This window comes from Passer domesticus, chromosome 5 (assembly GCF_036417665.1).
Source record: "Passer domesticus isolate bPasDom1 chromosome 5, bPasDom1.hap1, whole genome shotgun sequence".
Taxonomy (NCBI): domain Eukaryota; kingdom Metazoa; phylum Chordata; class Aves; order Passeriformes; family Passeridae; genus Passer; species Passer domesticus.
This window is the reverse complement of record NC_087478.1, coordinates 37,497,561-37,525,464: the sequence shown is the minus strand read 5'-3', so window position 1 is coordinate 37,525,464 and position 27,904 is coordinate 37,497,561. Positions and strand designations below refer to the sequence as shown.

General features: G+C 36.0%; 1 protein-coding gene across 6 annotated transcripts in view; it reads left to right on the top strand.

Moving 5' to 3' along the window:
* PPP1R12A (protein phosphatase 1 regulatory subunit 12A) overlaps positions 1–26,418 on the top strand; it is a 113,048-nt gene extending 86,630 nt beyond the window's left edge. For 3 of the 6 annotated variants that reach the window (XM_064419603.1, XM_064419600.1, XM_064419604.1), the window contains 11 exons: positions 2,877–2,967; positions 4,382–4,579; positions 4,756–4,924; positions 6,421–6,539; positions 7,235–7,300; positions 10,437–10,453; positions 11,594–11,735; positions 12,397–12,501; positions 13,374–13,421; positions 17,849–17,899; positions 24,276–26,418. In XM_064419603.1, coding sequence (XP_064275673.1) covers positions 2,877–2,967; positions 4,382–4,579; positions 4,756–4,924; positions 6,421–6,539; positions 7,235–7,300; positions 10,437–10,453; positions 11,594–11,735; positions 12,397–12,501; positions 13,374–13,421; positions 17,849–17,899; positions 24,276–24,362 — 1,093 coding nt within the window. In that variant the 3' untranslated portion in view covers positions 24,363–26,418. Of the gene's footprint in view, positions 1–2,876; positions 2,968–4,381; positions 4,580–4,755; positions 4,925–6,420; positions 6,540–7,234; positions 7,301–10,436; positions 10,454–11,593; positions 11,736–12,396; positions 12,502–13,373; positions 13,422–16,785; positions 17,818–17,848; positions 17,900–19,476; positions 19,933–24,275 lie in introns of those variants that run through there. The other 3 variants (XM_064419601.1, XM_064419605.1, XM_064419602.1) reach the window with 3 other exon arrangements.
* Positions 26,419–27,904: the final 1,486 nt, after the last annotated feature.

The window sequence follows — 27,904 nt, the reverse complement described above, 5'->3', positions numbered from 1 at the left end:
AGATTTCAGAAGATTGTTAATTCATGTTAGCTTTCCCTTGTTCTTCTTTTTCTGGGTACTTATAAATGTTTATCCTTTAACCCTTCTGCTGCAAGTTCAGATTTGTGTGTTGCTCCTATAGTAGGTTCCAAATGTACTTTTTGTATCAATGCCAGATATGTGTATCTCTGTATGTTCATGGAGGTAATGAAGCTGTTCCTTTTTTCAGGAGAAAATTGTATTATTTTGGTTCACTTAAGGCAGCAGCATTTAAAGATTCCTTATAGAGGCCTAATGAGGGTAATCTGGTTTCTGTAGTCTTCCTACCCAAAACTGAGGTGAAAAACTTCTGTGATATGTGGATTATGTTTTTATTCCCCACCATGATTCAGCAAGGGTCCACATGTGCTAACAATCCATTTCAATAACTACAGTAGTCAGAACCTGCATTTTCTATAGTGAAATTTCAACTGAACCCAACAAATGAAAAGCATAACCAACAAAATGTGAGTTTTCTCTAAAGTAATTCAGAATAGTTCAAATTCTAAAATGCAAATGCTGTTTCAGTCTTATATAAGCTAGAAAGGCAAGGAAGATTAGAATTAGGCTTTTGCTGTCTTGTTTGCTCTCACCAGTGTGTGTATACTAATGTGCATATACTACATATGTTTTAGATACCTGCAGTTGGCCTGAAATGCCATGGTTTTCACTGAGCTGATTGTGAAATATACTGTTGCAGAGGCATTCTTCATGGCAAATTAGAATGTCTGTGAATCTTACAAATCAAAATTGGAATAATTGCTGCATGCATTTGAGAATATTGTGCTCTAAATATGAGCACAAGCATATCTATCTGTATATATACAGATAGATACATATATTTGTGTGTGCATCTACATATGTTTCTATGCACATGAACAAATAAATGTATATTAAATATTACATACTGTATATTTTCTTAAGTAATGAAGTCGGTTAATCTGTGTTTAGTGACTGAAATTGTATATTTAGAAAGTATGTTTGCAAGACTATTTCAAAGATAGTTGAAAGTGAAGATATAAAGCACGCTACTGATGTAGCGCGTAATGTTCTTTTGGAACAACTGAAGAAGCTATGTTCTCTAAACCAATCCTAAAAATCATTTGATTTTTAGGATTGGTTCAGAGAAACAGGGAAGGAAATGACAAACTTGACTCTCTAAGATTTTGTATCATGAATAATACAGCATAGTGTGCCACATGCAATGGATGCTAGGGAAGAGCACTTTCTACTCTTGACTGTAGCTGCAACGTGCACCTGAAAAGTTGAGACTTTGCATTTTCTCTCAGTGCAATTTACAGTATTTCAGATTTATTGGAAGGTAGGTATAGGTACAGCAGTTACTAAAAAGAAAGTTATGGGAAACTGTAGCAATTTCAAGCCCTAAAGATGACACCTGCTGTGCAGTCAAGCCCTCCTAGGTAGGTGGAGGTTCAGGTCAGGTTACCTAAAGCAGCCTAACAGGCACCCTTTTCCTTGTGTTGATACAGCCTAGTGTTTTTGGGAAATGGAAAGTCAATCAAAAATGCTGCATGCAAGAGACCAGGATAAGGAAATCGAATTTACATAGTGTAGGTTTTTTAAGATGCACCATAAGATGGGATTTGTTTCAACATTTTTAAGTATAGCAGTTAGTTGTAAATATTTTAATGGGGTAGAGCATAGGTTGTAATCCATAGGTCTTTGTAAATGAAGTTTTTTTAATCTTATGATTGCTTCGGAACTCTTTTTTAGTATGTGCTAAGGCTACTAAATACATTATTAGGTGAGCAAACTGCTCTTTCCGTACATAAATTATTTAGATGTTAATAACTGATGGCATAATCACTAGCAAATTATTGTATCCTAATCCAGTGACTCTCAACCATTCTTAACTAATGATATATAAAGAGAGACAATCAGAAAATATTATAGACTCTGATTTAAAGAAGCTCAGAGGTTTTAAGAAGCCTTTTAGCGACCTTTTGAGTTTGCTTTTTTCAATTCTTTTTTTCATTTTTTTCTAATTTTTAGCCAGTTTTAAGATTTAAAAACTGTATGAAATTATAGCAGCTTCCCAGAGTATTCTGCCATAGAAAATCAATAAATGCATTAAAATCTTTTAAGTTCTTTAATTATGGGCTTACATACATATAAATGTATGCATTTGTGCATGCATCCTGTTGGTTTTTTACCTGTTATCTGCATTAGAGAATTTCTTTATAATGTCCAGACCTTCTATTTCTACTCTAGTAGCCTTTTATCTTTGATTACAATTACCTGCTGATTCTGCAGGACTTCTGTGGGTTTCATGAAGATTTATTTTTAAGTTCATTTTTTTTTCAAAGGGATTTGGATTGTTCAAAGCGTGGATGATTCATGTGAAAATATGGTAACCACCTCCTCAGGGATTCTTAATCTCTGGTGAAATGGATAATATAATTAGGTGCATTAACAATACATTTAGCTTTTTCTGAAAGCTTACAAATTATGTCAAAAGTTAATACACGCACATATTTGATATATAAATGTCTAACTGGCTGAATCTCTGGGGTCTTCTACCCCTGTGTTAGTAGACCAGTGATACACCAAAAGAGCTGAAGTTAAATTTATAGAAAATGGTAAAAAGAAATCTAAATTAAGTAGGCAAACTGTCTTTTAATTGAGTTCTAAAGCTGCTGTCTTGATGAATAAGTAGATCAGTATGATATGAATGAAATATCTAAAATGTAAACTATCCCATATAGTTAAATATTTTCTTCTGACTGCCTTGGTTTTCAGTCTGCAGTGTTGGGGTGGCGGGGGGGGTGGGTTTGACCATTTAATAAATTTGTGCCAAAATTATCATGTGCCAATTTTGTTTGTAATTAACTCTTTAGATCATACCTCACTCCAGTACGGGATGAAGAGTCCGAGTCCCAAAGAAAAGCTAGATCCAGGCAAGCAAGACAGTCTAGAAGATCTACACAGGTACAGTATTACTAAATTTTCTACATTTTTGAAAACATACCCATAACATCATTCTTGAGAAACAGGCATAGCATATTGCATTTGCATCCATTTCCAATTTTTTTTTCTGTGCAGAAGCTATTGTAGATAATATGATTGAGCTGATCAACATGGATTGCTAATAAGATTCATGACATAGGAAAAAATACTTTTAATCTAATTTCCCTGGAGAAGGAAAAATACTAAAAGAGAGATTTTTATTATGTGCTAATAATCTACTATCTAACTGTGTATCTCCTTGCAGCATTTCTCTCTCTTAATTTACATACTGATATATTTGGAAGTTCTTCCCAGTTTTTATCCATATCTCTCAGCAACTGACACAATCCTATCACAGGGACCATTGTGGCAGGAGCAAAATGGAGTATCTCTAATGGTACTCGAATGCTCTTTGGGCAGTGGAGCAATTGCCAACTGCTGTCTGCTGGCAAACTGAGAATAATCAGCAAATAGTCCCTGAATAAAACAGCACAAAGAAATACTCTAGCCATTTTCCTTACCTGTTTTTAGGCTGAATCCATAGCTACATTGCTTACTCAAGTTGCTTTCAAATCTTTGCAGTTTTAAACCCCTCATATACTTCTGGTTAGCTTTCCAAATGAGAGATCTGTACTGCTTGATACAACTTCATTGTACAGGACATATTTTTACTTCATAGTACTAATTCAGAGCCCTGAATGATGATCCGACTACAGGCTAACTGTTGCTGAATCCTTACAGTGAAGAAACTACCAGGAATTACTGGATTAAACTTTATCAACACTAAAAGCAGAGTTGGCTTTGAAGAGTGGATTACAAAGTGTTTTGAGCAATGTCTCACTAATACATCAGCTGAAAAGTATAGTAGAGAAAAGCTGTCTTCATAAAATTGTTTGCTTTCTGAACTTATTTCAAAACTAGTTTATAGCCTAAAAATAACAAGAGACTTTTTAGTGTTGCTAAAACCTAAAAATCCAGTTGCAAGGAATTAATTTATAAAGTATCAACATTCCTGAAAATACGAGTATTATATTTGTAGGGTTCTTTCAGAAATGTTTAGTATGCTCACAATCACATTAGAAGTATCTATTGGATCCTTAAATTATTTCTATAGGATCTTCTATGCATTCTGTATCTACTAGTTCAACTAAAAATTGGCTTGCTGGAGAGTCTGTGGTAGATCACATTACAGCAAATACTTGCCACATATCAGAGGGATGTTTGGTTCCAAGATTCAAGAGGAAAGCTTATAGGTAGAATATGTAGGTAAAATTTATTTCTTAATAGATAGATTTAATTTTCTTAGGTTGAATGTTTTCTTTAAAATATTTATGTAATATGATCATCTACATTAATGTTATATTTAAATGGTGTTTGCTGACTGCTGTTTTCACAGGGCGTAACACTGACAGATCTTCAAGAAGCTGAAAAAACTATAGGAAGAAGTCGTCCCACACGAACCAGAGAACAGGAAAATGAAGAAAAGGAAAAGGAGGAGAAAGAAAAGCAAGACAAAGAAAAACAAGAAGAAAAGAAAGAATCTGAAACTAAAGATGATGACTACAGACAAAGATATTCCCGAACTGCTGAAGAGGTATTTTCATGATGAGTCTCTTTAGGTAGAGAAATTGTATGAATCTTTACTCCAACAATATTATTTTAATTTTGGTACTACTGTAAGAATAATTTATACAGTTAAGTGTTTTCATATCCCGTGGTTTGTATTCATTAATCTTGGTTAATTAATTCTGACATTTTTCTGTTGAATAGCCGTATCATCGCTACAGACCAAGTTCAACTTCAACTTCTTCATCATCCACCTCTTCGCTCTCCACGTCCACTAGCTCTCTATCAAGTTCAAGTCAGCTAAACAGACCAAACAGCCTTATAGGTATAACTTCTGCCTATTCTCGGAGTGGAACAAAGGAAAGTGAGAGAGGTAGGAGTACTGTTTATGAAGGGTTTTTTTGTTCTTTTGTTGACAAAGGGCAGTTTACATTCCTAGAGGTATTTCACAAGGCAGTGAGATACGTAAGACCACTGGGGATGTACCTTGCTCAAATCTAAGAAATTTCAAAACTTTCATATGGAGATGAAAAAAGATTTTCTGTATTTGATGGTGTTTTGCAGCCATGTGATTTTTTTTCCATTGTTGGGTCACCGAATTTTCAAATATACTCCCACATAATGCTGTAATTTCTACTTTAACACAGCAACTATAATAAAATACTATATTTCAGGGTCAAAATACTTGCATGTATTAAGAAGGAATTTTACTTGATTAAATAATTGCTGAATAACTAGGGGTTTGTTTCAGTCCTTCCACATTGAAGGACTGGAATGATGCGTTATTTCTTAAAGGATCTCTGTTCAGATGTAACCATACTTCTTCATGCTTTAACTGGTTCATGTAATCTTAAACTGAGGATTAGATGCATGATTCAGAGATCACAAAATGTTCTTCTCTGATGTCACAGAGATTTTGCCTTCATTTCAAATGTGAGTCCCCTGCTATAATTTTGAGAGATGTTGTGCCTGATTATTTGCCTGTCAAATGAGGAGCCTGTTAACATACAGTGTGATTTTTTGTTCTTGGACTTGCCACTGTTGACTTAAGAGAAATAATTTAATTCAAATTATTGATCAGTAATTTCAGTAGGGTTACTGATTGATAATTTTGTTCTACAGAGGGTCGGATAAAATGATCAACTGATGAAATTTCCATGAGCTATATAGCAGCATTGCCATGTTCTCTAGACTGATGTTTTCTGAGGAAGTTACTGTGGCAAGGCTTCATGGATACGCTTTCTGATTTTTTTCCCCTTTGTCCTAAAATGAACTGAAATTTGGATTATGATTCTTTTGTAATGCATGCTTACTCTAGGAAACTCGCGCTAGATTTTTCCGTGGGAAATGTTTTCATTTGGTAAATATTAGCTACCAGAGGTTCTAATTTTTTTCTAGTTAGGACTTTTGGAGGAGAAATACACTACCATATGAAATCCCAAAGGTAAAATCCTAGATTATTAAATCTGGAAAGGTGTAAGTTCACCATAAATGTATTTCCCTTCTTTCTTATTTAATTTTTGCTTCACTCTAAAGTGTTTATTTTACCTCTGAAGACTAGTGATGACAGTTATTAATGATTCTTCTATCTGGACTCAATTCTGTGGTTTCTTTATTTAATAAAAGAGCATCAGGCTGAACAAACTGCATGATAATAAGTTAAGAACTTTGGTTTGGGCAGGTTTGTTTTATTTATTTTGTGTTCTGGAAGAGTGTATGTTGCAGCAAATCCTGTATGTAGTAAGAAGCTCTTTAGTGAATTTAGTTCAGGTAAAAAGAACTTATTTGTGAGCATTCTAAAGACTGAGAAGTATTTTAGGAAATTAGGTTGTGTCAAAATTCAGTGAATGAGAAAGTTGTTATTAACAGAAGGGGGCAAAAAAGAAGAAGAAAAGGAAGAAGATAAGTCACAGCCTAAGTCTATAAGGGAAAGACGGAGACCAAGAGAAAAACGACGATCTACAGGAGTTTCTTTTTGGACTCAGGATGTAAGTAAACTTCACTTTTAGCAAAATGAAATGTGTATATTGTACTCTTAAAATAGAGAATTGTTTAGAGTAATGCAATATGTAACTCACTGTTCTAGAAAAAAAATATGCTTTTCAACTTCTATATTCTTTGGTTAGTTTTGATGCTTTCAGGAACAAAATCAAAATTAAGTTTTTTCAGTTGATACTGCTAACCAGAACTCTAGAACACTGGAATTAGTATAACTAGAATTAGTAGCAACCATAACTTAATAGGAGCTAATCATAATCTAAGGGAAATAATTAAATTATTGAACAAATCTTTTATATTGCATGCATACCAAAGCTGTAAAAATGAGTCTTTATTTGGCACATTGCAAGTAGCTATGTACTTAGCAACTTACATAACTGCTGCCAGATTAGAAAGGTTATAGTTGATGTTTCAGACTATTCCTTTTCCCTTTTCTTTGTCATGGGATCCATGTGTAATATAGAAGCCAGATTTTCACGTGTGAAATGCAAAAAATTGTTTCATCTCCTTCTGGTACTGAAAACATGTACCTGTTTGAGAATTTTCTTCATATATCCTGTATATTCTCTGTGGAGTATTCTGCTGCTCTTATATTTTCATATTCAAAGTGTAGAATGCATTAAAATCTTACTAAGCTTTCAACAGTTTTAATTTTTTATTTTTCCTCTCCTACCTCTTTCACCAGAGTGATGAAAATGATCAGGACCACCAGTCTGATTCAGAAGAAGGAACAAATAAGAAAGAAACTCAGGTAATTTAAGAAAGATAATTTGTTTATTAATTTTAAGAGATACATTTTGTTGTAAAATTTTTGTTACAATTGAATTCACATATCAACAGTGACCATAACTGACCATTTTGACTTCCATTCTGATTATGTAGTATTAGCATCCAGAAAATGTCGATTCAATTTTTGACACACAGGGACATGATGCAGCAGGTTACTGTAACAAGCAGTAAAGATTTACCCAGTAAAATCTTTATTTCACCTACATTGTTATTTTCAGATAAATTATGGCCAATTACTTGCACACACTAATTAAAAGCTTTGAAAATTAAACCCAGTGCTGCCATTATTATAATTAAAAAATAATATGCAAAGGTAATTTAAGGAAACACAGAAAGTTGAAGAGCACGATGTATGTAATTTCTTCAGTGAACAAAATGGTTTTCTGAATATCCTATGTGAGTATTATTGGTGTTGATAAAAAGTTAGTGGAAAAGTGTATAATAGGCTTGATTTGATGGGAGAAGTTCTTGAAAACAGAATGGTATTTGACAGTGGGATAAAGAGGTGTTAAAAGGGAATTAGTTACATAAGCTGAGCTGTAAGAAGAATGTATTTCTTTTGACCTAAACCCTGGAGTAGCACACTACAGAATCAGGTTCATTAGGAATAAAACTCAAGGGATATTTCTTTCCTTCTTTGTAAAAGCTTCCATACACATCTGTTAAATATTTAAGTTAAGAGACTCATTCTATGCCATTTTGGTTTGCTGTCTTTTTCATTTCTGTGCCACATTAACATAACTGCATAGTCCTGTTTGCTTCCCTTCCAGGGGTACATATCATTATCCTTAGGTCTGTAATTACTTCATATTATGTTTTGTAGACATTAATTTTGGTAGAGTATGCTGTGTCATGCTTCTGATAGAATTAATAACATTACAGTGAAATAGTGCTAAATCAGTCCCAAAATCATTAATATTATTAAAAGGGTGAGAGTCTTGGGCTGGAATGGTGGAGAAGTGTAGAGTTGACTGACCAAGAGTTCTTGGACAGGTGCACTTTCTGCTATGTACCTAGGCCCAGAGAGTGGTGGTGAATGGAATTCTGTCCAGCTGGCACCTGATCATGAGTGGAATTCTCCAGGGTTTAGTGTTGGGGCCAGTACTTTCACCTATGATCTGGCTGAGAGGATCTAGGACACCCTCAGTCAGTTTGCAGGTAACACCAAGTTCAGCAGGGGTGTTGATCTGCTGGAGGGCAGGAAGGCTCTGCAGAGGGGTCTGGACAGGCTGGATCAGTAGGTCAAGGCCAGCTGGGTGACGTTCAATAAGGCCAAGTGCTGGGTCCTGCACTTGGGTCCCAACAACCTGATGCAGTGCAACAGGATAGGGACAGAGTAGCTGGAAACTGCCCAAGGGATAAAGTAGCTGGGGATGCTGATGACAGTGGCTGAACATGGGCCAGCGTGTGCCCAGGTGGCTGAGAAAGCCAATGGCATCCTGGCCTGGATCAGCAATAGCATGGCCAGCAGGAGCTGGGCAGGGATTGTGTCCCTGTACTTGGCACTGGCGAGGCCACACCTTGAGTCCTGTGTCTGGTTCTGGGCCCTTCACTGCAAGAAAGACATGGAGGTGCTGGAGAATGCCCAGAGAAGGGCCACAAGGCTGGGGAAGGGTCTGGAGCTCCTGTGAGGAGTGGCTGAGGGAGCTGGGGTTGTTTAGCCTGGAGAAAAGGAGGCTCAGGAGAGACCTCTCTCCAACTCCCTGAAAGGAGGCTGTAGCCAGGTGGGGTTGGTCTCTTCTTCCTGGTAACAGGGACTGGACCAAAGGAAAAGGCTTCAAGCTGAACCAGGGAGGTTCAGAGTGGACATCAGGAAGAATTTTCTCACTGAAAAGGGTAGTTAAGCATTGGAACAGGCTGCCCAGAGAGGCTGTGGAGTCACCATCACTGGAAGCATTCAAGAAACAACTGGACATGACAGCTTTATGGTTTAGTTGTCATGGTGATGTTCAAAATCAAAGATTGGACTCAGTGATCTTGTTTTCAAATGCAAATGATTTTATGGTGAAATATCAGAACAGTTTGCCCAGTTTTCTACAAAATCTCTTAATTCACAGCATTATTCCTGCCCTTGACAGAAAATAGTGGTTAGGTATAGCATGTAACTTTGATATCCTCTGTCCAGTAAATGCACTTCAAGGTATCAAAGGGGAATTTGAGTGTATTGTGGAGAATGTGGCTGTTTACCTACGTACATGGAAAAAATACAGTTTCCTTCTATAAAAGGAAACCAAGCAAGCCACATCAGCCCCCCCAGAGGACCACCTGTGGGGAAGGCTTCAGCCACTGCTAGGTGAATAACATTGGAGGATGTCTAGGTGATGATATGTCAGTAGAGTTCCTTGACTGAAATGTCTTCACTCAAGATTGGAATAATAATTGGAAAAAATTATGCATTTATATTGACCACCCAGAGGGGCAAAAGTTTTGTATGACTGATGTAATACTTAGAGGACACTCTCTCACTCTTAAGTCATCACTTTTAATTAAGTTTTGCTTGTCAACTAAAGAGAGTTATTTTTTATATTACTTTCATTAATTAATTCATTCATTCATTCCAGGTGTATCCACTGGGACAAAATTTACTGTCATGTAAATTAAGTCTAATAAGTACTTCCTTATGTTGTTGGTGTAGTAACTTGTTTCCAGTCACACTATGTTGAAACGGTGATCCTGTATCTTTATATATTGTTTTGAGCTGAAGTCATTATGTTGAAAACATTGTAGCTGATGTTAAAGAACAGAAAGAAGGAACGGTGAATTTCAGGAACAGTGTTCTAATGCCTTTGATAACAAGGAAGCAAACCCAGAATGTACCAAGTACTGAAATAACTCCACTGTTTCGGGCACTCCAGACTTCCAGAGTGTTAACACCCTTGTAAATCATATTTTGTCAAGTGCATTCTAGCACATATTTCTTTTCTCTTCCAGACATAACAAAATTGAAGCTTGACACAGTTCAGATAATACATACTGGTGGATAGCATGTGCATTTGATCTAACTGCTTAGTTGTATTTGTTCACAGATTATTATATATTTTAATTAAATTATTCACCAATCCATTCTTTTTCTCTCTTTTTACCTGTCCCCACCTCAGAGTGAGAGCCTTTCAAGGTATGTGCAATTTAAACAAATTAATTAGAATTGTTACACTTTCTGTTCACATGTTGTCATTTTAAGTTGTTTATTTACAAATTCAGCTTAAATCCAGTGGTTGGATTGAGCTTTCAAAGGCTGTGATGATACTTGTGTTTTGCATGAAGTTTGATTGTGAAGCTACAGTCCTGCCATGTGTGGGTGGAATATTCCATGTGGGGGAATATGTTGAACTCTGTATTTGTAGTGCTCTGAAGGCAGGCTGGGCGTTTCATAGAACACAGTGGACACAGTGCTATCCCTACAGATTTTTCAGCATGGACCCAGTTTTTACAAAGACAGGGTTCTTATTGCCTCTCTTTTAGAATATCCTACTGGAAATTTTCTATGTAACTTCAAAAAAAATACAGCCAAAGAAAAACATACTTCCTTACGATTTGTTAAAAAGTAAATGCTGGAATATTGATAACTTTTAAAAAATCATTTACTTTTGGACCATTAGCTTTAATTATCAAATTTTATTATGTTCTGACTGGTGAAAATCTGTTAAATAAAACTGCTGTAACACATGATTAGTGAAGAGTGAACAGTGTGAAATTTCTGTTAACTTTATTAATACAGGGTTTTATTGAGTTATTAGGATAAAGACTGCCAAAGATTTGTTTCATCAGCTGTTTCTGTTGAAATACTAGAATTCACAACGAATAGTTTTGAAATCCTGGTTGCTGTAACAAAACTTAAAATTCATCTAGGCCATTCATCTAGTGTTTTTTAAAATACTTCAATTAAACTAATACACTTTTTAAAAAAAATGTTCTTTGTAAATAAAGAAGAATTAAGCTATCTAAGCCAGTTCTAAAGTATTTTAAGACATGTAAATATTTGCTTGCATTAAATAATTTAATTACATTTAAAGTATTACTCTGCATGCATTACTCTGCAGATGGACCAATTTGAAAACTTTTTCACCCAGAATCTTGAAGTACTGGAGAATGTAAAAATTAAACTTGCATCAAATTAGAAGATGGTAGTCTAAAAAAAATACATAATTACTTTTGGTTGTTTTCAGCTGGGTAGCAGCAAACTCAAAACATGATACAGTCAGGGGTCTCAGTTTGGGTGCAAAGGCAAAGAAAAATCAGACCTTTTCTTTTACAGATATGATACGGGATCGCTCAGCACGTCTGCAGGTGATCGTTACGATTCAGCGCAGGGGCGGTCAGGGTCACAGAGTTATCTTGAAGATCGAAAACCATACTGCAGTAGACTAGAAAAAGATGATAGCCCTGATTTTAAGAAGGTATCTGATTCAATAAGTTTGGTGCAAAAATAGGATTTTATTACTGCTTTTCTTGAATTGTGTGAAAATAGTCTCACATTGCATCCGAAATGCTGCTTAGAGTAACTTAGCTGAATGGAGAAGCACAGCAACCACTACAGTGGGAAAAAATATACATTATGAAACAGCTTCTGGTTTTTGTACTTTTCAAGGCAAGGGAGAAATCCAGAGGAGCCACGATACAGTCAAACTTTAAAAAGATAATATGATAGTATTTCCCATAAGAAAGTGTCATTAAAACTGATGTATGCATATGTGAAGACTTCATTATGTGTTTGCCAGCTTACATACATATAAGGTAAAAATATGTTTAGATCTTGTTTTAAAATCGAGGAGGAGTTTGTTGAAAAGTGTACTGTGGTGGGGTAATCTGTAAAGTTTGAATAAAAAAAGGTGGCTTAATTATGTGTAAGGTAAGTTGTGTGTTCCCTATACAAAGCTGTTTGTTTCTAGAAATACTTAGTAACAGATCCTTACCATGCTTGCTAATTTTAAACATCTTTATTTTCCTTCTTAGACTGTTAATATATTTGTTAATTTCACATGTGGTTCAGTCATGCTTTTGAAGTTTTTTTGCTAATCTCACTATTATCTGATTTTTTTAACAAATATTTTCTCTTAGCTTTATGAACAGATTCTAGCTGAAAATGAAAAACTGAAAGCACAGTTACATGACACCAACATGGAACTTACAGATCTTAAGCTACAGTTGGAGAAGACCACTCAGGTTTGTATAAAACATAAAAGCATGTACTTAACCAATAATGTAGATAATAAACCAGAAGCACCTCAGGCTATGAGCTGCTATTTACTAGGTATCAGTTTTGGTTTTTATCCAAAGATGGGTATGGAGAATTTCTCTCTTTCTAAAGAGAAAAGAGTGCACGATTCTGGTCTTCAGATGTGAACAAAAAGTGTGAGACTGCTTCCTGCCTACTTAAATAGTAGTGGTTTTTGCCAGCATTTATCTGCATGCAGCTTTTCTGCAGGGTAGGAGTAAACACTTTGTACACTGTTAAGCATATATTCAAACTGACAGTCAGGACTGCTGGCAAATTGGCATAACCTGCTAGTTCTTCCTGGCTGGTTAAATAGTTTTATCTTGGAAATGAAGAGCAAATAATGCATTTCTGTTACCAATAACTGCTGTCAGATAACAGTGCTGCATATAGTTGTTCAAGACACATACACTGGAGTTAGATTTGTCTAAATTTGTCTACTCTTGCTGTAGAATGTTTCATGTTGTCAGATCATATTTACCACAATTTAGCTGTACTTAATTGTCTTTCACGTGTACCCTGCAAATGTTAGTGAAGAACGTTTAAAAGATGCCCATTTTGTAACACTTTTAGATAGAAATAATATGTTTTTCCTGTTAGCCAAAGGCTGTGTAGTGATGAAATAACAGGGATGGTCACAGAAGAAGTGCATTATAAATCCAGCTTATTCTGTATTTCGGTGTTACTTCCCTGAACGCTCTTTAAAATGTTTTTGATTATATACTTCAGACAGAATATTGAAATGTCTAATTGGTTTTTTTCCTCAGTTCTGTGTTATGTCAAAGCACATGTTAATGTCTTCATCAATTTTGTGTTTCAGAGACAAGAAAGATTTGCTGACAGATCACTCTTGGAAATGGAGAAAAGGGTGAGTTTCTGCCAGAGAACTTTTAAATACTCCAATTCAAGCTTTGTTTTAGCTTGTTTTGCACCCCCTGGTTTGGATATATTTTAGTAGGAACAGAAGCCTTTCTTGTAATTTGCATTTTTTAGAGGATTTGGGGATTTTAGGTTTCAAAATGGTGGTGAGTGTGAAATGAGAATTACTCCTAAGTATTGCCTTTAGTTTGCCAGTTCATTCGTGATAACCAGTTTCTAAACTCTGCTGCCCTCCAGGGACCTGCCACTTGTTCCATTTCATCCAAAACAATGTTGTCATTCCAGAGGGTTAAGCAGATTCATTGTGTCTCATATTTTAACACATTTCCAAGATTTGGAGAAGTTAATTTCCTCAGAGCTTTCCAGAGGCACCAATTATTGTTGGTAATGAGGTAGCTGTTTCTGCCTCACAGACATGGGACCTTAAACCTGCTAATGATATAAAATTATCTTTGTCTGCCTCTTTCCTTGCACTGTAGCTTTTTCCAGAGGAGTATGATAATGGGGTAGGGGGAGAAAGTGGAAGAATGAGTAAGCAGTGCAGGAAGAGGGGCATCAGAGTCAGAGACAATCCTAAATTGAATGGGAAAGAAGTCATGCAGTGTATTCATGTGTGAGATAGACTACAGGAATTATATCAGGAGTTGGACACATGATAGTTTTAGTCTATAATTTTATGCTAATTTAGAATCCAGCCCATAGAAGTTTGGTTCCACAGCAGTGTAAAGCAAACTACCTTGATTTTGTGGTGGCCTTGGCTTCCTTCATGACTCTGAACACCATGTGTTCTTTTCTTCTCCCTTGATCCTGGAGTGACACATTAGAGACAAACTGGAAAAAATAAGACTTTGACAGTAAGAAGTGATGTGGTAAACATTTATTAATCCCTGGTAAATTTCATCTTCACTAGCCTTTTGTATTGGTTTTTAGTATTTTAGGTTTTAGTTATACAAAAAAAGTTTTAGTTACACAGAACTGTCCAGTATATAAACAGATTGTGCAGGAGCACACGGAGATGTAGAAATACTCTCAGGCACTTCCTGAAGTTTCATTATATTTATCTTAATAGTCTGTGCACTTTATTGTTGCAGTTTAGTACGTAATTCTCTCTTTAATTTTTTTGGGACCCTAGTGTGGGCAGTGATTTCATCAGTAGAAAGGTTTCAGCAGCAGATAATTGGTTTCTTGCTTGCTAGCATGGCCACACAAGTGGACATTTAACTGTTTAATAGATGTTGCTGCATCCATTACTGTGTGGATTCCTAGGTAATGCACAGAGTACTGCATAGGTAGACATTATTTCAGTTTTAAATTACTGCTTGGCTTTCTCCCAAATCAGGCCATTGCATTACAACAATTGCCTTTTTTAGAAATTCTTGCACTTTTTTTTAAGACATTCAGTCCAACAGCAAAATGTCTTTCAGAAATCTTATTTTCCCTAAATGTATTAATATTAAATCTAGTGGCTAAAATAATTAACTTAGTGATATATGTATTTAACTTAGGTGCTGTATGGCTGAAACAGGATTTGCACAAAATTTGTACATCTGAATCTTATTTATAATTACATACTTCTTTTCAGATAGGAATTTAAATGAGGAATATATTTATTATTGTATTTTTTTTTGTAGCTTAAATCTGAAGCTTCACTTTGAATGTGACTGAAGCAGGATTCTCAGCTGCTAGTCATCAATAGCTGATCTCTAGAAATAAGCTTCTTTAATTCAGCATTTAAAAATAATTTTAAAGACACCTTTTTAATGTGTAATGTAACAATAAAAATGCAAAATTAAAAGATACTGTAGAGCTTTTCTAAGTATACTTCTCCAAGTATATGACTTCACGATAATAAAATATAAACCTAAAGATTTTTATATAAATTACCTAGAGAAGGCGAGAGGGAAAAAGTAAATCAGTGAGGAAAAATTGTAAGAAATAAAAAGCCGACAGAGAAAGAGCTGAAAACCTCTTTGGACTATGACATTTTCCAGCTGAAACCTACTGTTTCAGTGAAGAAAATGAGAATCTGTATTAAGCCTAGATTTGCACAGTAGTAAAATTCAGAAAATACTGGCTTTGAATTTATTTAAATTCACCCTTTAGAAATGGGTTTCCATGATGTGACTTAGTGATACATTGTGAATATTGTTCATTTGAAAACTGTTTACCAGAAAGGGGCTATTTCCATGAGAATGGGGGTACAGATCAGAGCACATGTGCAAAGTCCTAGAAATACATGGGCAAAAATGAGGGTTTCTTTAACAACCTGTCTCTCTGCCAAATATGCAAACAGCCCTTTGCAGAATTTTGTATAATGTGGTAATATAACTTAAAACCAAAACTTAAAGGTTTCAGTCTGGATGAGAAACCAGAAAAATATAGGCACCTTTAAACAATTTTTTCTCCAAAATTAGAATTCTTCAGCTGGGAATTTGAATTGTGGAGAGGTGTATTTCTTTGTATTATTGAATATACAAATATATGTAGGCATATACATCTGGTTTTACTTCTTAAAAATGGTATAGCTCGGGGGGGGGTCAGTTTTTCATATGTGTATATCTGTGTATGTCAGATTTTTTCTTTTTTTGTGAGTTACAAATGTTCCTTGACAGACATTACAGAGTTGAGGAGGTATATCATAAAATTTTAGACCTCAGAGATTTCAAATACTTTCTTTGAGTCCAGGAAATAATCAAATAATACTGGCAAATCTTCTCAGTGAAACTGCAGTGCATTATTTCATTGGCATCCCTCAAACCAGTTCCTAAAAGAGTAAGCAGTTCAAGAAAAAGAGGAGCATAGCTTCCAATAATAGGAACAAAACATTTCTACAAACACTGTTATTCCTAGACCAGTATGTTTGTTTCTTTTGTATAATATGAAGGATAAAAAGTCAGATTTTACTGAATTGGTTTTTATTGCTAATAGACAAGCTCAACATGCTAGTTAAGCAAATTATTCAAAAGAATTGAGAATTTCTAGACACCTGGAATTTTGAGATTTGTTTGATCATTCATCTCTTGGTAATAGGAAAAATTGTTGAATATTGCTTAATGTAAGAACACATCATGTATGTTATTCTGTAAAACTAGTAGGTAACAGATAAAATTCTAAGTATTGTAAGACAGTGTGGGATTTTTGTTAGTTACTTGCATCCTGTTAACTCACTGGTACTTATTACAGTCATTATAAAAAAAGTCTTAGTTTGAAGGAGTTAAGTACATTAAGTAGTAACAACTGCAGTAATATATTTATTACTTTGATAAAAATTGAAGTTGCTTGCTATAATGGGAAAATGTTGGGGTATAACTGCACTGTGATTAAACTAAATTCAAATGATTTATATCTGAAAGGTGTCCGGCAAGAGTCAGTATCTACTGGGCGGTATGATCTAACCAAAGTTTTACACACCTCAGCCAACGCTGCTTGCTGTTTGCATAACACTGTTGTATGCAGATGCATATGTCCACTTCGCAATAATCTGTTGCTTTTGCCTCTCACCCTCTGGAAAAAAATCTGAATGTAGAGTACTGATAACTGCAGCTGCTTTTAAATGAGATACACTGCATCGTCTGACACAGGAAAGCAAGCAATCAAGCTATGAACTCCGGCATTTCTTGCATTAGCTGCTCATCTGTCAGATGTGTTGAAAAATAGGTTTAAACAAAATAAAAATGTACCTGCACTGCAGACTGCAGTGTAGTATAGAAAACCCTAAGCTAACTTTCCATAAGCTGGCTTGATTATATAGTCAGTGCAATCAAGTTCATATACAAAGGATAGTTTCTCCTGCTTCTCAGGTAAAAAGGGAAATAAAAGGAAAATAAAAGGAAAATTAAACTATATGAGAAATGCAGAAAATATTCAAGAAACATTTTCTCAAGAAGCAGCTGATTTCACGGAACTAGATTTCTTTAGTACTGAGCTAAGTCTTGTAAATGTCAGTTGTATCAACTGTTGCAGTTTGGAGTGTGGACAGATCCCACTGAGCTGAGACGGATGTTTCAGCTACCTTTGTCTGTGAAAGCTTATGCTTTTGTGCTTGTATCTTTTAATATTCTTGTTTGTTTCTGATAATTTTCTGCATTTCTTGGATATTAAGGTCTTACAAAAGCTTAGCTTATGAAAAATAATTCCAAACAAGTTGTACTTAAAACCTTTCTAAATTAGAGAAAAGGAAGGGGTATGTTTTCTAGGACTTGATATGAATTTCTGTATCTCTTCCTCTTTGGATATTAAAATTCCATATTGACCAAATTTCTATGTATCACTGCCATCACAAGTTTTCTGTCCACACTATGCTTTTGGTTGTATGATCTTTGAAACTTGAAGTATTTCACTGTTCCCACAGTATTTACAAGCTGTAATTTTTAAAACATTGTATTGTTCACTATTAACACACATCTTCTGATTTAGGAAAGAAGAGCACTAGAAAGAAGGATATCTGAAATGGAAGAGGAACTGAAAGTAAGTAAATTAGTACACTATTAGTAACAAAGTGTATTATTATGTCAGTGGGACACGTAGCCTGGCAGTATTACTGGTCTCTATAATTTCACTAGAAAATAACTAAGTTACAGCTGCATGTCAGAGTCACTCCTGTCCCACAGCTTGTAGCAAAGCTGTGGTGCTGACAAAAGCAACTGTACATGTACAATTGCAAAGAAGGTGCTGATTTCTAGGATTCTGTAACACGGGCTAACAAGAAACATTCAGAGGTGGTTAGAGTGAAACATATCTTGAGCTAATCAAGATGGAATTGCAGTCTACAATTTTGATATGATACTCGTAAATTTTATTTACTAATTATTATTAAAGTCCATTATTATTAAATAGTGGTAACATAAAAATGTATAGATATTTAGGCATTAAATGTTTTTTCAGTCTTTATCTCATACTCTTTATAATTAGATGGTATGTTGCAATATCAAAAGAAAATCTTGTTTGTATAGTGTGAATCAGGTTTTACATAACAAAATGCAGTAGGTAGATTTGAGTTGTTGACAAATGAGTGACACATACTGTATTGATTTTTGCTTTTTTCAACTATGTATAAAGTAAATCTCAGAAGCCATATTCTTTTGAAAATAAATTTCATTTCTGTTTGTTTGGGTTTTTTTAACCAGTATTTATCAATGTTAAACCCTCTGATATTATTAAGAAGGGTGAGAATTTGGGTGGGTTTATTTTCTATTATGTCCTTTCATGTAAACATTAGACATGACCAACAAAACTCATAGAATTTATGAGTAGAAAGTACCATTATTTTGACCTTTGTTATTTGTCACTGATTAACAAGAAGTTTCCTTTTGAGCTCCCTCTGGTGCTTGGAAATAGCATTCATTTCCAAATACTTTTAATTAAAATACATGTGCCAAGTTCTGTTTAAGTAATTGAAGCTGATAGGCAGAAGAGCAACTGTGATGCCTCTGGCTCCCTTGGATTCAGAACAAGATAAGTCTGCTGTAAGGGAGAGCATAAGGTCCATGATTCCTTGAAGGGTCTTCAGAAGTGAAATACAGAAAAAACAAACTATGGTAGAGGAAAATAATTGTCTGCCTAAGAGTGGAATACAGGATGTGAGCTTCTAGGGAAAGCTAGGCTTCTGATAAAAATAGAGAACAAATATATTGTTTTTTCCAAAAGTTTGCTTTCAATAAGCAAGAAGTGAAAGTTTTGAATGAAAGATTAAATATTCTTCACATAGTTTGTTACACTGTTGTTTAAAAGTATATGTTAAATATGTCATGTACAGGGTTTTGAATAGGAGATTCAGTCTGTGCAATTAGGATGTTAAGTGAAGAATTCCAGGAATAGCTCTCATTGTTAATGCATCCTGAACTGTTTTGGAAAGCTGTGACTAATCACTACTGGTACTTAGATTGCTTTTCAAGAATGTGCCACTTGTTTGATACTTTCCTTTCACAGCAGCTTATTTACTTTAAAAGGGACCTTCTCTTCTAAGTTTTCTTTCAGTTCTGCTCATCTAATATACATGTGGGGTTTTTTTCTCATTTTCACTCCTCTTTCTTTGATTCCTGCAGAACCTGCAACAAATAAAGCAGATTCAATCTTTGAAACACATAAATGAGCGACTGATGACTGAGAATAGGGCCTTGACCCGAGTGCTTGCCAAGTTGTCAGGGTCCTGTAGGCAACTGCGCTCTGTGGACTTGTAATTTCTTCCTCCTCCTTTGTTTAGCCAGGCAGGTGTTGACATTCAGTTTGTGCTTGGGCAGAATTTTACAATTAACACTTGTGTGTCAGAAACTGACTCAGTGCTGCTCGGTTCTGGAGGTGTGGCTAAAGCTAAAGCATGGTGCCCCGTGTACAAGCTAGAAGTGTTGCAGATGTGCTGGTATTGTGTGGTATTGTCCCTGCTAGCACTGAAACTTGTCCTTGAAGATAAATTGGCAAGGATCCAGGAGACCTTTGACATGTTAAAATCTTGGCAACAACTGAAAGGATTTGGGTTTGCATGAGGATACACTAAAGTCAGTCTCTTGTTTTGATGTTTGTGTAAATGCTCAAATAGATATGCCTCTAGTTTTCTAACAAATTGAAATTAAGATTTGAGCTTTCTTTCTGCAGTTTGATTTAAGTGCATAGAGTTGATAAAGGTTTAGTCTTAACAAAAAAGAGTATTTTCAATACTGGTTTCAGTACTGTGCATTCCTGAACAGCTGCATTAGCAACCATTTTTCTTACTTTTGTGTATTTCAGTGTTTCAGAGGGGACCAAAGTATTGGTTTTTTCAGAAATGTATTGGAATTTCAAGTTGATTACTGTTTTCAAGTATTAACTTCCCATTTGGGTCTTGCCAATCCTTATTTTTACATAGACAATTTAGAACATGCAGTTCTAGCACAGAGTTAGGATTATTGATTTACATTGCTGTAGATATAGGCATCCCAGTGTGGATGAGAGTCCTACAATAACTGCAAAATCACAGACACAAAACAAACTGCCTAGTGTGTCAGATTGGTTCAGACCCCTTCTGATAAAAGTATGAACAGGTTTGAGTTTCATCTTGGAAAACAATGCTAGTCTGTTGTTCTTAGTGTTATTTTAAGGATGTTTCAGAAACCCGTGGAAGGTTCAAAACTTCCATGAGGATAAAATGTGGTTTCATTCTACACCAAATCTATATGCCTTTCTTCCTCTTAAATATAACAAGTGTCTAGGCTGGAGTTTACAGTGAGCTTTTAAGATCTGTAGTTGAAGAAAATAAACCATCCTTCTGCACAGTGACTCTTGCTAAACTGCTTCCTTTCATCTATCCCCTTCCCGCTTAGAAAGGAACGTGATGAGTGTGCATTCTGCTCAGAATCTGATCTCGGGTTTTCCCCGCTAAGAGGCCTGAAATGAAGAGGTTTATCCTTTTGCTTGGTGTCTTTCTGGAATTGGACTAACATTAGGATGTGGTGTTCCTGATCCAGGCCCTGCATTCCACAGTGCTCCCTTATGTTAACCCTTACTGAGGAAGTGAAGTCAGCTCACTGACCTGGTTGAAAACAAATCCCTGTATTCATAATAGTACTTGATGCGTCTCACCCCAGTATTGTTGGATCACTAAATTAACTGTGCAGAAAGCAGCAGGAGCACACTGCTGCATGAGGAGGGAGAGCAGTCCCTTTAGGGCTGTCCATCTTACATGAGCCTCAGCAAACAATGTGGTTTTTCAACACAGCTGAGCTAATCTAATGACTGCTGTCCACATCGACACATCCATACTGGGATTTTTTTTGCTAGCACTGGCATTCCTTTAACCATGGTAAGCCATTTGGGTTGTTAACCATAGAAAACCATTCAGTATTCCTCTCCATAGCAGGAGTTTTCAATGGCAGGTTGTTGTGGAGCTTGAGTAGCCTGACAAGCAAAAGAGAAGCAGTGGGAGCACAGCAGGGAGCCTATGGTGGTAGGTTAAAAATAGCAGTGTGCCTGAGTAATCTGAACAGGTACTTCAACAGTTCATGAGCTTTTTGTAATCTTTATTAATCAAGTTGTTTTGTACATACAAACTGGTGAATCCTCCAACACAGACATGATGATTACTTTACAGATCTGAGATGACTTCATTTGTCAGATGGTTATTAAATCATTATTTGCTAAATGATAACACTGCAAAGTTACTAGCTAGTTATGATACAGACAGACAAAACAGTGCATTTTTAATCGAATCTTATCACAGGAAGATACTTCACTATTTTAGTGAGAAGCAAATTGGAATTCAAAGTGCAGTATGTTACTGTAATTTTACTGAATTTACTACAAAGATTTTTCCTCCCTCTTGACATTAAAGGTGTATGGTGTCACCTCACGAGAAGTTTGAGTACCCATAGAAATGCACTGCTCCAAGAGATTTGTTTAAAGTATGTGGGGAGTAGTATAGGTGAGAAGTGTAAGTATTTTAGGTTACATGTGCTTATCCTTCCGGATGAATCTCCTGCTAATAACAGAACCATAGAATTATTTAGATTGGAAAAGGCCTCCAAAATCATCAAGTCCAACCAGTACCCCAGTACAACCAGCCCTAAACCATGTCCTGCATGCCACATCTTTTAAATATTGTCAGTGATAGTGACTCCACCACTTCCCTGAGCAGTTTTGCTTGACAACCATCTTGATGAAGAAATTTTTCCAGCTATGCAATATAAACATCTCCTAGTGCAACACAATACCATTTTATCTTGTCATATAACCCTTTTGTCTCTTGCAAGTCTTCTCCTATGCTCTAGCAGACTCGCAACAAAAGAGAAAATATTTCCTTAAGGCCTATTCTACCTATTAATTGAATCAGGATTAAAATCTACCTACAGAGATTTGCAGATACATAATGGCACTGGATTATGTTACAGCTGTAATTTTGAACAGTGGACTTTGTTAAAGTAGTTCACCCGAAAATCTACCTCTCTGTGAGTCTGTCTCTATGTAATTAACCATTCTGGGCTGCAGCTCCCTCCCTGTTCAGTAAATTGAAAGAGGACTGTGACATTCCTGGATTTACTTTGAGGTTTCATTGGAATGCACACACAACACTACTCAAGGTACCTATGTAACCAGTACAAAACCAGACTCCCTTGATTCCCTGTGCATGACTAGATGAGGGTTGCTGTGGTTTCACCCAGTACCTTTGGTATGAAATCTCTAGCAGAGTGGAAAGGAGGAAGAAAAGCTTTTGGTTGGTTTGCCTGAACAAATGGCTGTTCCATTGTTTGAAGATGCATGTTATCTGGATATGACCCCTATCTTGGACAACAAGAGTTATTTTTTACAGCTTAGACTTAAACAATAATGCTTGACAATTTCAAAAAGATTTCTCATGCTGCCCAATTTCAAACATACTTACATAGTTTTTGAAAGTAATCAGCATTTTACAGCTCTTTTTGTTCAGAGCACAGCTCTCACTTGGCTGTAATGGAAGCTTCCCTGTGACTCTGAAGAGCTCAACTTAGGTGTCTTTCCCTTGGCTCATCCATAAAACAGAGCTGGAATCAAGGGTAGCTGAATGATTTTTGACTACTTTAATTGTAGAGACAACCTTTTGCTTCTTATGATCTCCTGTCAATTTCCTTTCACATACTTTGGTATTTGCAGGGAGATAAACTAGAGATCTACAACCTCAGTCATTTTCAGTTCACAATTGTGATTCACTATGAAAGAGTCTGCAGTTCAGTGAAGTGAGTGTGGGCAGGAGATGTAGAAATGAAAAATGCAGTTAATTGACTCTGCATTTTTCAACTTCCTAGTTCTTTCTATTCCATTGTAATGTTCTGAATATAATGGGATTGAAAGTATAGTTTTGCTTAAATAAAATGAAAATAAACTAGTGCCAAGAAAATAATGAAAAATAGGGTAACAGGTGTTACCTAGGTTGGTAGCTGAACTTCTGCATACACTTGCACTTGAGGTTACTGAGTAACCACTGTGCAGGAATAGGCTGTTACCTCCTGCGTGAAACCCCTGCTAGAATCCATAGGTGTAATTTAGCTGTGAGTGTGATAGGTCGTTTGTTATCAGTGTGCGAATGTAGATACAGAGAACTGCTGAGATAATTTCTGGTTTCTCTGGAAGCTGAATTCTCCCAGTACCAACCTCTGTGCCCTGACTTGTCCTCCTTTCCTATCTGATCCTGTCCAACTCTCACCTCATTTGGTTTCTGCCTTGCAGCTTTTGTGCTTGTGTGTCACCTATCTCCTTTGGCAGCGGTAACTTGCCGTTCCCTAACCTGTCTGCCTGAGTGTGTAGCCTGGTGTTGCTGTGATCTGTTTCAGTGATCTGATCTTGTGTGAACTATGCTATTCAGGGACATGATCTCAGATTACAGGATGTGTGCTTCAACATGACTTTGGAAGTGGTTGGAGGATTAATGCTATGAGCTAACAAGCTGAATCACACTGTATCTGATCAGGATGAAATCATCCAAGGGCACAGTGGTAGAGATGCTTAGCCACAGCATGTTTTTTTGAAACTCTGCAAGTGCAGTATAGACAAGCCTCTTTAAATTGTTGGTAGTTAATTTCCCTCTGCCCCCCTTCCTCCCCCCTGGAATTTGAAGTATTTCATTACTTTCCTCATGCTACTATAAATGCTTTTGTCAGAGGCTGGTCATCTGCACCACTGAGTTTTAGTGCATCTAGTCCAAGCAAATGAAAACTTCTAATCTCTAACCCTTAAATGTATCATGCTAAAAGGGGAGATTTTTCTGAACTGCTGATATGAAGTGTGAGAACTGCCAAGATACTTAAGCTGAACAAAGATTTTTACTCACAGTCCTTGTCTAGTCTTGCTGCTTTTACTTGGGGTGTAACAGCAAATAACCACCATGTTTCATTTTTCATAGATGCTACCAGACCTGAAGGCAGACAACCAGAGGCTAAAAGATGAAAATGGGGCCTTGATCAGAGTTATAAGCAAACTTTCCAAATAAAAGGTTTACTACAGCAGCAAGTAACGGTATTGCACATCACTAGTAACTCCAGTGGACCATGGTATGGCAGTCACTGGAAGTGTGGGAAGATCCTTCGGAGACTGTCATTTTCAGATATCCTGCCAAACACCCTCTTACCTGTGTGTTTTTTTGTATCAAGATCATTGTTTCTGTTAAAATGCAGCTGCTGAGAAGATAAAATGACTGAGAAATCTTGTTTACAGCCACAGCATAATAAGGAAAGTATTCAAGGCCAGATACGCCTCAGATATTTAACCAGTAAGCCTTAGTTGTACATAAACACTTTACATCAACAAAAGCTTTCAGCTCTCACAGACGACAGTTACTCAATAATGTTTTTGTTGTGCCACAATTCCCGTTTTTTTTCCTATACTCAGTTTTTCTTTAAGATTTAAGTTTGGATTTTTTTTTTCCCTTCTAATTTTTCGTGTACCAGATTTTCTTGTACAGTGTTTTCACAGCTTTACCATTTGCAGAGACCACACACTCTTTTAAATTACATAATTTGTGTAGCTAACTAGAGTTGTATTGTCCAACCACCTGGAACAGAGATGTTTGGTGGAACATTTGCTTTCACTGTTTGTGCAATATGCATTTACTTCCTATACAAAATGCTTTAAAAGTCAGTTGAAACTAGAAATATTTTAAGAGTCCTGTTTTCTGCCTTTATTGGTCACTTTAAAAAAAAAAAGAAAAAAAAAGAAGTTTGTAGTGAAAGACGTTAGATCCTGTAATCGTCACATTCATTTGAGCAGGTACTGAGTGATGCTGTATATATAAATGTGTACTGGTTTGATTTTTCAGACCACCACGTGGCATGCTTGAATATATTTCCCTATTGCAAATGTCTGTTAATGCAAATTAGGCTATCCAGAATAGTGTGTTTAACAAAGTTCGTTAATTTTTATGGTATAAAGAATTTAGACATTGTACATTGTATGGAGCCCTATCTTTACAAAAGGTCTAAACTATATAAAACTTTATTATCTTTTTGTCCCTTTTTTTTTTCATTTGATAGTGTTCACCATAATAAAAAAATGCATAAATATAACTGCTTCACTACATTTCACATACCTGTATTTATCTGAGTGCTGTCCAAAACCTGTTGTGCTAGCCAAAGTAATGTACTAAATCATTTGAAAAGCATAACCCATTACACTCACAATAATGTTTATATGCACTGTTGTTGCCATGTGAGAAGGCATCCAATTTGATAACACCGTGTCAGACCATTTTATACATTTCAGTGGCCTTTAAAAACAAAAAAGTACTTAAGTGAAGATCGTTTTTGTTAGGAACAGCTTTTATATTTTCACTAAACCATTCAAAATATGACATCCTATTGGCACATAGTTTATTGCCTAAAACCACTGAACAGATCAGCCATTAAAACAAATTGTACATTGTAAAGCTTGTAGTAGCTATTGTATTATTGATTATATTGTATACTATATTAAATGTGAATTTGTACCCCTTCATTTAAAAAGGTTGTGTCCTACTGCCTACTTGGGGGGGAGGGAGGGTTAGCTTTACAGGGGTGGGATATGTTTTGGTAAGGATGACATGATGTCCTCTCTCTGTTGATTGGTTTTTTGAAGATGTAAGGTTATGCTCTTACTACCAAGCTCAGGATTTTTGATTTTAAAGGTACACGGATAGTTTGAGATATCTTATTGTAATTGATCTGTATGAGAGGTGGGTCTGAACCATAGGGACTTCCATTGTCTTATGCTAACATAAAGAATTGAATGGCTGCAACATATTGAGTTCTGTTACAAGACAGTTAGGCATATTCTGGATTATATTTGGTAAAGTTTGGGTGCCTGTGAATGATTAAATACGTGTTTCTAATATTTTAGTGTTTTATATTTAGGTTATTTATTCTTTATATCTAAAAAATGAATGGCTACTGTGCTATATTGATTTTATTGGTAGTACTGAGCAGACCTTGTATCTGCATGAAACTAGTTGCAAAACCCACTATTTTGGAAAAAAAATGTATTTTGACATATACAAATAAAATGAATACAAAATATTTTAAATGTGTGAAAGTTTTACTGGTAAGACATTGAAATTTGTTATGAATTTAAACCATGTTATAAGTTTGCTATTTAAATTCTTTGGTGGGCATTTTTCATTCATTGCGTTACTTGGATGCAAGGTTCAAGTACCTTTCAAAGATTGTAATCAGATTGTGATTATTTGCACATCATTGTACATGCACATCTGTAAATGCAACAGTAAAAATGCCATATTTATGCAATCTGTAACAACTTGGACAAATGTTTATATATTTTACATAAACCTGTCTGTGTGCAGAATCTGAGAACCATTTTTTACGTGATATTAACCTAATCTCACAAAGCAATTGCTAAACTTGTGTCATTGTCTTATTGTTCCTGATTGTGTTGAAGATCCATTACATCCCCAGAAAATCCAGCTACAACAGAGAGAAAAATTGGTCATAGAAGACTGTTTTATTATTTAGGAGACTGTTTGCGTGTAAGAAGTATATTATTGCTGGCTAGTGACTCTGACAAGCTTCCTTAAATGACTAATGCCTTAAATGGTAATTCAAACCAGCAACTTGGATTTGCAGGGGATTTGTCACAGTGTGGAAAGAAATCTCTGTGTCCAGAGTTAACATCAAATACAGAGGCATGGAAGTAGCTGGTGTGGAGAGTGAAGAGGCAAAGGGCCTGCCCAGAACCAGCTCTAGCCGTGGAGGGAGCCATAACCTGGGGAGGAGGAATGAGTGAAGGACACGTGAGGGGGCGAGAGTGCAGGAAGCATGGCTGCATAAGGACTGCCTGACCTTTATGGCTCCAAACAATAGCAGTTACCTACAAGAAAAAACTGAGGAGCTGGAATTTAATTTCTTGTCCACCTTGTCTCCCTTATAAACAATTTCCTCTGAGCCTTCCTAATTCCTACTTTGCGTTACTGATGTTTCCTTGCCAGATCCCCAAAAGTGCAGTTACAATTCATAACTTGCAGGTCAATGCATTTGTTTATTTGGTATCAAGTACAAAATGTGGGATCTCGGGATTCACTCATTTAGGAATACTGTCCTAGCTAAACTTGGGTTGTGCTCACATGAGCATTAAACTGGTATTAATCTTACCTGTCCGGTATTCCTGGCCACTGTTCATCTGCTGCTATAAGAGCAATTGGGTTGCTATACAAGGGTCCTCTCATTTCTGTTTTAGGAAGAGTAGTTATTTACATATGTTTTAGACAAGGAAAAAGGCATGCTTTTGGGTTTCTGAAGATACCTGCCTTAGGAGATGTGTGCTCAAGGAGAAATTTTAATTATTTCACCTCTATCAGACACAAATGGACTCCATCTGAAAAGGCTCCTACCCCTGTTAGCTGGGATAACCATGAAGTTTATAGTCAAGAGTGATGGCATAATGCCAAAATATAATGGTAGGCAGGAAATCTACACTAAAAAAGAGCAGGGGGTGAGGAAGAAGTACGCCATGATGTCAGACAGGAAAGGCAAGACCGTGTCAGAAAAT